This window comes from Polypterus senegalus, chromosome 13, assembly GCF_016835505.1.
Source record: "Polypterus senegalus isolate Bchr_013 chromosome 13, ASM1683550v1, whole genome shotgun sequence".
Taxonomy (NCBI): Eukaryota; Metazoa; Chordata; class Cladistia; order Polypteriformes; family Polypteridae; genus Polypterus; species Polypterus senegalus.
Genome location: NC_053166.1, coordinates 20,347,630 through 20,359,976, shown reverse-complemented (window position 1 = coordinate 20,359,976; position 12,347 = coordinate 20,347,630). Strand labels below are relative to the sequence as shown.

The following is a 12,347-nucleotide window of genomic DNA, read 5'->3' as shown; positions in this document are numbered from 1 at the left end:
ACATCACACATCAACATAACTTAACATTCTGTTAGCCTTCTTAATGGCTTCTGAGTACTGTCTGTCAATTGATAGTGTCAGCTCCACTATGATTCCTAAATACGCTCATAACTGGTACTTTCGATTTTCATACATCTTATTGTAAATTCATACGTAACATTTTTGCTTCCTACATGTAATACTGTACATTTACTTATACTAAATTTTATTTCCCACAAATCTGCTAAGCCTGTATGCTGTCTAAATCCCTCTGTAATGATTTAATGGGTTCCAGATTTATCAGTGAATCCACCTATCTTGGTATCTTTTGCAAACTTAACCAGCTAACTATTTATATTCCTATCCAAGTCATTTATATATTTTAAAAATAGCAGCAGCTGTAGCACTAACTCCTTTGGACACCACTCTTAATATCAGCCAATTCTGATCAGGTTCCTCACACCATCACCCTCTGCTTCCTGTGTCTGAGCCAATTCTGCACCCATCTACAAACATCACCCTGAACTCCTGTTTCTTTTAGTTTGATGCCCACCCTCTCCTGTGGCACCTTAACAAATGCTTTCTGAAAGTCAAGATAAATAATATCATATTTTCCACTTTGATCAAATCCTTTTGTTGCTTCCTCATAAAGTTCCAGCATGTTGGTGAGACTTGACCTCCCTCTTCTGAACCCATGTTGACTGTGCAATAAAACTTCTGTTCTTGCCATGTGTTGCTCAATCTTTTCCTTAATAATTCCTTCCATTAATTTACTTGTGATGCACGCTAAATCTTCCCAAGTCTGAATTCTCTCCAGGTCCATCTGTTATGATTTTGCTAATTCTGTATTACCTACCATTCTGTGTAGTTCTGGTATCATCTACAAACCTAATTAGCTTGTTATTTATGTTCTCATCAAGAGCACAAACAGTGATGTCAGCACTGATTAACATCACCTAATTCAGAAAATATACTTCAAATCATATCAGATCTTGTTTTTCACATATACATACAATACAATATATAGTGAAATACTGAGTTACTCAACTCCAATGATTGTGCCTTGAAGAAGAATATAAAAGGACAATAACAATAAGACATGACTTTGTAGAGCCTTCTGGTCCTGTTACGTACTGATCCTGTAATACTTCCTGTCAGGATACCTTAAATGGAGGATGTGTAGAAGTTTTTAAGTAATTGTTAGGGCAGCCTGAAATTCCTGAGGTGTCTAAGCTGGTAAAGATATTGTCGTGCCTTCATTACGAAGGTGTTGGTGTGTTTGGACCAGGTCAGGCTACCTTGCACCAAAACCCTTGGTGTCCTGTGTTTGTAAGTTTTGCATAGTGCGCCTTGAACTTTGACTTCTTTTAGTTTGATCCTTAGAGTTTCCTGCAGTACCTTGTCAAAAGCTCTCTGAAACTCAAGATACATCATTTAATATGCACCTCTCTGATGCTTTTTCTTCTTCCTGATAGAGTTCCAGTATATTGCTCCTTGGACTTTGACTTCTTTTACTTTGATCCCTTTGGGTTCCTGCAGAACCTTATGAAAAGCTTCCTTAAAACCAAGATAAATAATTTGATATGCACCTCTCTGATGCTCTTGCAGCTTCCTGATAGAATCCCCCCATACTGATGAAGCACAAATGTCTCCATTTGAACCCATTGTCATGGATCACTAATGCGCCTGCTCCTGCCGTGTGCTGCTTGATTCTTTCCTTATTGATTTCTTCTCTTAATTAACTCCAACACATGGTAATCTTACAGGCCTTACTGACTTGGATCAGTCCAATGACCATTTTTATACACCGGGGTGACACTTTCTAGATTTTATTCTGCAGAAATGTCTCCAATGTTCTTGGATTTCTGAAAAATATGCATCAATATTTTATATGTGCACTCACTAAGCTTCTTAAGCACTCCTGAATATTTCCGCATCTGCAATTTCTCTGAATTCAGCATTTTTAATCAAAGCAGAACTGCTCTACATACAATTTGCAAAAAAACTGCTGATGTTATCAGCTTTTGCACATGTGAAAATGTAAGAAAAATGCAAATTTAGAGCATTCAGTGCCTCACTGTCTGCATGTTTTAGCCTGCCCTGGCCATTTTTAATAGTCTTCTTCTCCTCCTCCTTTACCATTCTTTACTACTAAATACTGAAAGAATTTGTTTGGGTCATTTCTATTATTTATTTATTTGCACTTTCCATAATAATCCCCACCAGCTGCCTTTTAACTTTTCTAATGCCATTTTTAAGTGTTTCTCTCATAAGCTATACAGTGAGTGCTGAAGTTATTTATCTTGTTCACATTATGCATGCTTTTTTTTTTTTTTTACATTTTACAGCTTCTAATTTTAGATATTTATTTATTCACTGCAAATTTTTCTTTACTTTCTTTCTGCTTGTAAATTTCTGAATGAACTTGTCTTGGATTGTAAAGAAACTTCTGAAAGTATTCAGAAAGGATTTTTCACATTTTGTTGTATTGCATCCTTGTGATAAAATCATTTAAATTCATTTTCCCCACATCAAGCAATGCTCAATATCCGAGATTGACAAAGGGATAACAAAAATTTTAGGAATTTGTGCAAATTTATTAAAAGTATAAAACTGAAATATCATATTGACTCCGATATTCAGATCCTATGACTGGCTCAGGTGTATCCCATTCTTTTGATGATCAAAATGTTTCTACACCTTGTTTGGAGCCCACCTGTGGTCAATTCAGTTGAATGCACTTGATTAGGAAAAGCATGCACTGGTCTAAAGAAAGTCCTATAAGTTGAACAAAATGCAAGCCATGAGGGCGAAAGAATTGCCTACAAAACATTGAGACGGGATTGTGTTGTGGCGCAGATTTGGAGAAGGCTACAAAAAGATTCTGCAGCATTAAAAATTCCCAGGAACACAGTGACCTTCATAAATCTCAAATGTAAGAAGTTTAGAACAACCATAACTCTTCCTAGAACTGGCCACCTGACCGAACTGAGCAATCAGGGGAGAATGGCCATGGTAAGAGAAGTGACCAAGAATCTGATGGTCACTCTGGCTACATAGATAGATAAATAGATAGATGGGCCTGTTTAGGCCATTAAGTATGAGTTGGGGTTTGGATGCCGGGGAGAGGCCTATGTGTGGGGCCACTGTGTCATAAGCCCTGATTGGTGAAGTGCTTCAGTGATGGTTGTCCACACATCTCCACACATGAAGGACAACCATCACTTCAACACTGTGTGGAGACAGGAGAAGCTTCCAGAAAGACAACCATACATACATACATAAAAGCCCACTTACATAAATACATGAAAACCCACTTGAAGTTTGCAGAATGCAACCTAAAGAACTCTCAGACTGTAAGCGACACAATTCTCTGGTCTGAGGAAACCAAGGTTGAATTGTTTCATTTCATGTCAGTATTAAACCAGGTACCGCTCATCACCTGTGTAATACCATTCCAGCAGTGAAGAGTGGTGGTGACGCCATCATGATGCTGGGTTGTCTTTAAACTGCAGGGACTTGGAAATTAAACAGGTTTGAAGGAAAGCTAAATTGAAGCAAACACTGAGATATCTATACTAATAAAAGGCAAAGCCCTCACTGACTCACTCACTCACTCACTCACTCACTCATCACTAATTCTCCAACTTCCTGTGTGGGTGGAAGGCTGAAATTTGACAGGCTCATTCCTTACAGCTTACTTACAAAAGTTAAGCAGGTTTCATTTAGAAATTCTATGCGTAATGGTCATAACTGGAACCTATTTTTCTCCATATACTGTAATGGAGTTGAGCTCGATGGCCGTGGGGGGTGGAGTTTCATGTGACATCATCACGCCTCCCACGTAATCACGTGAACTGACTGTGAGCGCAGTACGTAGAAAACAAGGAAGAGCTCCAAAAAGCGCTGAAGAAAACATGCATTATACAATTGAGAAGGCAGCAAAACAATAAGAAGCGAGCGAGTGACACATACAAGCATATTCATAAGTGCAGCTACTGCGGAAACAAAGCACAGTGTAAACTTAAAGTTTAAATTAAGTTCATATACAGGCTGCCGCTGGTGTTTGTCATGCCCACGACTAATGCAGGATACAAGTTTAATGAGAGGACGCAGGATATAAACGACAGTTTTGATCACTTTGTAACTAAGTTAAAATTGCTGGTGAAGGGCTGTGCTTATGCAAATTCCGAGAGACTGTGTTTGTGGGGGATTGACAGTTAAGGCGGGTGGGGGAGTCACGTTATCATCTCCCCTCCCATTCACCTCATTTCGCTCTGAGCTGAGCTCCGCAGCTAACGCGGTCTTGCAGAAGCAACTTTGTCACGCTGTCACCAAATACTGACAGAAAAATCCACAAGTTAATACACACGCTGTCTCTAGAGGTTCTCCACATTCAATGTATTCCTCGGATCCCTGTTACACCCTCTGATCTCCCATTTCAATTGAGATACCTCCATTTTCCAGTAAGGCTCTGCTTCGCGATGAGAAGTAAGAAGTCTCAGGGACAGACCCTACAAAAGGTTGCCATTGATTTCAGTCACGATTGCTTTTCTCCTGGACAACTATACGTTGCATTCTCAAGAGGGAGCTCGCGCAGCTTCGTCATATTACAACCAGAGTGCTGAACTGACAACGTGATACATGTATATAAAGAGAACTATAATAATCGTAATAAACGAACAATAAAACAGCAGAGAACCCGTGGATTAAATAAAAAGGCAGCTTTCTTGGCAAAGCAAGGAAAGAGGATGGCTTTATATGTCGTTCGTTTATAAAACAGCGGAAAAGCTGTGTCAAGGCTGCTTCACAAAAAGCCAGCGGAGCGCCTTATATGAGCAGGCAGTCAGCTAAAGAAGGGAATCAATAAATATCTCTAACCGTGATAAACGAACAAAAAATAGCATACAAGCCACGGATTAAATAAAGGAAATGGGTACCTGATCAGTAAAGTAAGTCTCGAATAGCTACACAATAGCTATAAGAATCGTAATAAACGAACAATAAAACATTCTCAAAAGTAATCTCAGTGCACAGCTTGGTCATATTACAACCAGACTGCTGAACTGACAACATGGTATACGTGGGGATTTTGCTATATACACTATATATATATATATATGTAGATATATATGTATGTATGTATGTATGTATGTATGTATGTTTATATATATATATGTAGATATGTATATATGTATATATATGTGTATGTGTAGATATGTGTATATGTAGATATGTTTATATGTATATATGTATATGTATATATGTTTATATGTGTGTCTGTCTGTGTGTGTGTATATATAAATATATATATATACTGTATATATATGACAGCAACACTCATAACAGTGACAAAACAATTACATTGACAATCATGTTATGTTATTTTTAAAATGTTTCCTTTTCTTTTTCATAACTTCTTTAATACACTACTTCTCCGCTGCGAAGCGCGGGTATTTTGCTAGTCTTTAATAAAAACCTACTCAGCCTGCTCAAAGTGCTTCTTAGAATAGGTTGCAATTACAAAAGGACTCATTCAAACAAGGAAGCTAACGCCCCCTGCTGGATAAAACTTGTCTGCACTCAATTTAAAATTTGTCTTACCAATATTAAGCAGAACAGTTTCAATATTAGAATACACCAAAATACAGAGAAATAATTTATACTATGGTCGTCATATCATAATGGTTTGTCCAACTCTACTGCTAAATTCCCCCCTGATTTTTACAGAATGATAAATCTAGGCAAACATCCTCAGTCATTGCTGAGAGGTCTGCCTGCCTCTCTTTCTACACACTTCATTTCATTTTTTCATGTGATTTATTTTCTTAATACGCAGTCCTTCCCTGATTGGATCCTGCTCATTACATTTTCTCAGCAGCTTTGCTCATATTATACTCATTCCTTACTCTCCATCTCATCGTCAGTCCAAACATAATTTGCTTTTTGTTTTGTCGTATTTACCATTGCTGTTCCTTATGTGTAAATTCAAGCTGCAAATGAATGTCTAGCATGGAGGACACTTCCTCTTCTTGTTTCCACCAATATGCTTTTTAGGCATTTGTGGTCATTTTACAACAGGCAGAGATATTTTCGTAAAGCTTTCATTAAAAAATGCTGTTTTTAAATTAAAACATAGTAGCATGGACATAGCCACAGATGTGGGATGTCTGACTTATGGCTGTCCTGTGCTAAACCTTTGAAGCATCAGCTGAAGTGGAACAGTAGCTGGTTTCCTTTCTAAGTAACTGGAATGGTTAAAAGTGGCATCCATAGGTCTGAATTCACTTTGCTATTTCAAAATCAACTTTTTAACTCTCTTTTCAAGGCAAGTGACACTCTTTTCAGCTCTCTCTGCAAACACCAGTTTTCAAAGAAGTCTACATATAGCATGTGACACCAGCTAACCGGCTCCTCATTGGCTCTTGTGTTATCTACGTTTAGCTCGTATTTACAAGATTGTTAAAGATTCAAAATATTTTAGTCATCCATGTTATTTCTTCAAATGCCAAAAGACTAAAGCTATGCTCTGTGCTGAAGAAAAAAATAAATTGGGTCCCACAGGAATCATGTCAGCCCCATGACAGTGAATTGGACTGAGTGGATTTCGAAAAGGATGGATGGATGCACATTGCAGCTTCTCACGACTTACTTTGTGTCTATCTTCAAGTCTTGTTTTTAAGGATTGCGGAAGCCTTATACTGTAGATAGATCAGTCTAAATATCTAGGATCGGTGGTAACCCATTTGATGCAGAATTAACCCATAGAGTGCAATGTGGATGGAAAAACTGAAAGAAGAAATCTGGAGTTTTGTGTGATCAGAGAATTTAAAGTGAAGGTTAAATGTCATTTTTTAAGACAGTGGAAAGACCAGCAATGATGTAACGTATGCAGCAGAGACATGGGCAGTAAAGGGAGCACAGCAGGAAAAGAAGTTGGATGTGGCAGAAATGAGAAGGTTGAGATTGATGTGTGGAGTAACAAAAAAGGACAGAATGAGTAATGAGACAATCAGAGGGACTGCAAAAGTGGGAAAGATATGTAGAAAAGTACAGGAAGTGGCTTGGACATGTGATAAGAAGAGACAATGAATATGTGGGCAAAAGAGTGATGGGAAAGGAAATACGGGGGAAGAGAAAGTGAGTGGAGGTCATCATCATTATCCAACCCTCTATATCCTAACACAGGGGTCTGCTGGAGCCAATCCCAGGTGCAAGGCAGGAACAAACCCCAGGCAGGGCGCCAGCCCACCAGCCCACAACAGGGCACACACACACTAGGGACATTTTAGGATCACCAATGCACCTAACCTACATGTCTTTGGGAGGAAACACACGCAGACATGGGGAGAACAACTCCACGCAGGGAGGACCCAGGAGGTGAACCCAGGTCTCCTTACTGCAAGGCAACAGCGCTACCACTGTGCCACCCGTGAGTGGGGGTGGATGGTTAAAATCTGACTAGGGAGGAGGTGCAGGACCGAGCTGTATGAAGAAGTAGGATCACGCAAATCGACCTCTATAGAAGTGGGAAAAGAAGAAGAACAAAAAAATGACATAGAAATTTTATCATACAACATAGCAGTCATTTGTGTTGTGCTAACATAGATTGATAGGTAGACAGAAAACCAAAAACAAAGAATTAATTATGTCATATAAAAAATGCTATTTAAATAATAGATAGATAGATAGATATGAAAGGCACTATATGATAGATAGATAGATAGATAGATAGATAGATAGATAGATAGATAGATAGATAGATAGATAGATAGATAGATAGATAGATAGATAGTGTGGCAGCATATCTTCTGGGGGAGCAACAATAGGAAACCCAGTATCTCCCCCTGGATGCTAGATGGCAGCCTCCCTGGGTTGCAGTGGTGCCTCGGATTCCCCCAGGGCTTCATGGGGGTTGGAGTTTTGTGCAGTTTTCCACAGGAGCCGCCAATGGGTACTGCAGTTGGCACTTCTGAGCCCAGCTGGACTAATCTTCAGCCCCACACTGGAGTGCAACCAGAAACAGGTGATCAAGCACCTGGAGCACTTCCGAGTGGACCATAAAAGGAGCCAGCAACCAGGAGGAGGAGGACAAAGCTTGTGGATGAGTGGTGGTGGAAGAGAGAGAGGAGTGTTTTGGTGTTTCATTTGTGTTTTGGGAGTGTGTTGTGGCTGGGGGGATTACGGGGAAGATGTGCCCTCCAGTTGAAGAAAATAAAAGTTTATTTTTATACATGCCTCCCGTGTCCAATCTGAGTCGGGTCGGGTGCAATATAGTGTTTTGTTACAATAGATAGATAGATAGATAGATAGAAATGAAAGGCACTATATAATAGATAGATAGATAGATAGATAGATAGATAGATAGATAGATAGATAGATAGAAATTTGGCTTATTGCTCAAATAAATAAATAAATATTATTATATTATGACAGACAACAAACCCTTCTGAAATACAAACCAAAATAATGAAAAGAAAGAAAACTAAAAAGGAAAAGAACACTTCTGACTTGCACTAACTGTACCTGCCATTGTTACATCCAACTCCCCAAACGCGAATATTGATGATGGGCTGGCAGTGGATTAGGCTGTGGTCCACGGGGTCAACCAGGCTTAGGGTGTCTTTTTTGAGGATCATGACCATATCTTGGCCCTGGCAAGAGAAACACATTAAAAGCCTAAATTAGGTGCGGTTGTCCATCATGGCTGAGGTACTGGATTTTTCAATCAGAAGGTTGCTCATTCCATTAGCCGCCTTATTATTAAAGACCTCAGGCATCTTGCTCGGTCAGCTTTTTCACTGGTGCAATTGGCACCTGTAACCGCACACTCAGGAACTAGGTCTATCCCTAAATCTTCATCAGAAAATAAATAACAAGATGGTTAAGTTTGCAGATGATACCAAAATGGGTGGAATGCAGATAATGGAGAACCTGCTAAATTGTTACAGAGGGATTTGGCTTGGGAAGATTTGTGGCAGATGAAATTAGAAACTAGAAGTTAATGGCATCAGAGGTAACCTACAGAACTGGGTCTCAAGTTGCTTAATAGACAGGAGAAGGAGAGCACAGATAAGTGGAGGATGGATTGAGGTTATCAGTGGAGTTCCTCAGTTTATCCTTGGACTGTTACTTTTTCTAATTTATATGAATAAGAGTTTTGAATAATTAATAAATTTGTAAAATTTGCAGGTCACAGTAACATTGCCAGAATGGCAGACACTGAGGAGGCAGCAAAAACAATTCAAAATGAGCTGGACAATCTTCAGCACTGGGTGAAAACTACTTTAATGTAGAAAAGGGCAAAGTGCTATATATGGGCAGAAGGAACATCAATTATAAATACAAGACGGGAGACACTGTCATACGGGAAGTAACCTCTGAAGAGGATTTAAAGGTTTATCATGACATGGCATTTCCATAATCTAATCAATGAACAGAAGCTATTGAAAAGGCAATTTAAAAAGGTTATATTGTAAAAACTGCTGAATGTAAAGTGAGGGATGCTATGCTCAGACTATATAATGTACTGGTGAGACCACACCTGCCGTGTTTTGTATACTTCTGGTCACCACCATACAAGAAAGACATGGCAGCACTTGAAGCTGTGCAGAGGAGAGTGATCAGGTGCATCTCAGGACTTAAGGACAAGTAAAGTAGGCTGCATGGAGACCTAAGCCAGGTCTTTAAAATTGTCAAAGGCATTGATTAAGTAGATCCATTAGAATTATTTTGATAAACAGTGAATCACCTAATCAAGGGCACCATTATTAGTCATGAATTTGATGATAAAAGATTTGTGAAGTTTCAACAGTCTCCTAATTTTAAAAGGACTCTTGCTGAATACAATCGCACAGATTAAGTTCTGGTTTTCTTCATCTGTTAGTATCCTGCTAGGTAGCCTACTATACACAAAAGATTTCTGTATTGTCCACATATTTGAAATCTTTTCAAAGCCTAAAGAACCAACTTCACATAGAAAGAACCCCACCAAGAATGACATTTTTCTTGGTCAAGCAATGGAGCTACAAGAAAACCACACAACCCAGTAAAGTGACATGAAAGACCTATTGTTATTAAGAGTGTGTGATTCTTCAATACCTCATTCTTGTTCATTCTTGCACCACAACTTTAATTTTTAAAGTAGTTAATAACTACTTAATGACACAAAGAGCTATGCGATGCTAGAGCCTTTTAAAGATGCACTATAAAATTGCTGAATTGATACATCCGGCAGATTCTTTTTAGAAAGCATTGGGATCAAATCAAAGTAAATGTACTCCTTTGTTCATGTGCTATGGGAAGGTTACCACTTGTCACGTCTCGTCTTGCCACTTTATTTTGTGTGCATAAATTTCTGGTTGGTATTTGAGGGATATGCAGGATTGCTGTTGATTTTCTATTTGTTTTGCATTTTTGAAAATGAAAGGCAGCCCAAATGCATTAAGCATGGAGTGTGTTGCTCCAAATACAACTTGGCCACCAAAATGTCATTTCAGGACGACCTGTTTTTCAGTTTTATAATACTGAATGAGATAATAGATAACTGTTACATTATCAGTTGGCAAATTTGTGATTTTTCCAAATATTCCCACTGGAAGGTTCACTTGAAATTTGCCAGTACGAACAGTATACTTTCTGTCCATCCCTTAGCACCTGAATGCGGCACATGAATATGAATAGCTGGGTCTTTGACACAACTGTGCTGAGCGGCAGTGACATTTCAGTCCCGTACCTCTCCCCAGGCTCCCACAGCATCTCTCCCCTCACACTTGCTGTGGGACAGCTGCTGAATGCAGTTATTCACTGCAATGCTACTCTTCCCTGGAGTTAGATCTTCTTCTGGGATTTCCACCCATCCCAGCGAGCGAACAGCAAAGCACTGTGAGAGGAAAAACAAACAAAATACAGGTGAGTCACACGTGAAAGGAGACAATACAATGCCCATTCTAATGACTGAGCCAGGAGACAAAGCGAAGTAAAATAGCAAGTATCTGCAGCTCTGTGCTGTTAAGATAGGAGTCCATGTCATTGGATAGTAGAGAATGTCGATACTGGAGTGTGGAGAAATCTCTTTAGGGCCAAAGCCTAGGATGTTCAGACCCTTCGAAGAGTCCAAGTGGAAGTTACTGCAGACATGATAATGATGCAGAAGGAGAAACCAGCGGAGAGATATAGGAAGGGATTAGCTGATCTGGTTTATTTCACTACAGGATTAGCGGTGTTTCAGTCTATCCTGTTATAACTGGGTGCAAAGCAGAAATGAGGCTGGTGGGGCAGAAATCCACCAAAGAGAGTCAATAAGCACACACACATTCATGCACCAGCTCATTTAAGAGATACTACCAGTTAGATACCCTCTGCATGTTTTTGGGATGAATATTTAGAAAGACCCTACATAGACACTCAGATATACTGTAGTGTTGTACAGGCAGAGAGGAAAAGGGCAACAGAGCTCAAGGGGTGACTCAGTCGCAAGGGGTGCACACTGTAACACATGCACGTCTGAGAGACTCATCTTTGGTAAACAGTACCACCCCAGGGAAAGGGAGGGCACTGTCACTAACGGTATTATCTTATTTTGTCCCCGCAGCACAGAGAAGACACCCAATGAGCACAACTGACTCCACCCCTTCTGATCGGAGGACTATAAGGCACTCCTGGAAGGAGGAATATCATTATGGACTCACAGTTAATGGAGTCAGAGCTCTACTCCAAAACTGAGACGTTTAAGAAGGCATAGCAGCCCTTTGTTGTGCTATGTTGGCACCATCATGCACTGTTTTTGTTGCACTCTCCATCATTAACTGAATGGAGCGACCCAACAATTGTTTTGGATCCCTAGTCATACCTCGCACGAACACAACGCATTAAAGTCTCAGTCCCTCTCTTGAGCTGATGGCATGTTGGACTTGAGAATGTGACCAGACTGTCAACCAGCACGTCCCACTAGGTAAACTTACAGTAAGTGCAGTCCCAATTCCAAAAAAGCTGGGGCAGTATTGGAAATGGCCAAGCTGTTACATTAGTGAGTCAGGGACTGTTTCCTTTAGAAACCCTAACCCTAACCCTAACCCTAAAGCTCCCTTGTTGGTATAAGTTCTTTTAAATTGTGGCGTTTTAAGTAACCAGAAACTATATAGATATAATGTAAAAGGCGATATCTCTCCCATAGTGATATTGGGGTAACAATCACATAAGAATGAATAATTTAGCTTTCTTTAATGACGATTTATGCGGCATTACAGACGAAAGGAAGCCATGACAACATTTTGTGCATAGTTTGTCATTTTTGTCACTGCACTGAAAGGATTTTCCGGACGGATGACATAATCTTACGTCCATCAGCTTCGAAGTGTTTGGCAGTT

At 39.6% G+C, this 12,347-nt stretch overlaps 1 protein-coding gene across 1 annotated transcript in view; it reads right to left on the bottom strand.

Moving 5' to 3' along the window:
- Positions 1–12,347, bottom strand: part of apbb3 (amyloid beta (A4) precursor protein-binding, family B, member 3) — a 93,560-nt gene that overhangs the window by 29,365 nt on the left and 51,848 nt on the right. Inside the window, exons 5-6 of the mRNA XM_039775286.1 lie at positions 10,715–10,861; positions 8,506–8,633 (exon numbers count right to left, since the gene is read on the bottom strand). Coding sequence (XP_039631220.1) covers positions 8,506–8,633; positions 10,715–10,861 — 275 coding nt within the window. The remainder of the gene's footprint in view (positions 1–8,505; positions 8,634–10,714; positions 10,862–12,347) is intronic.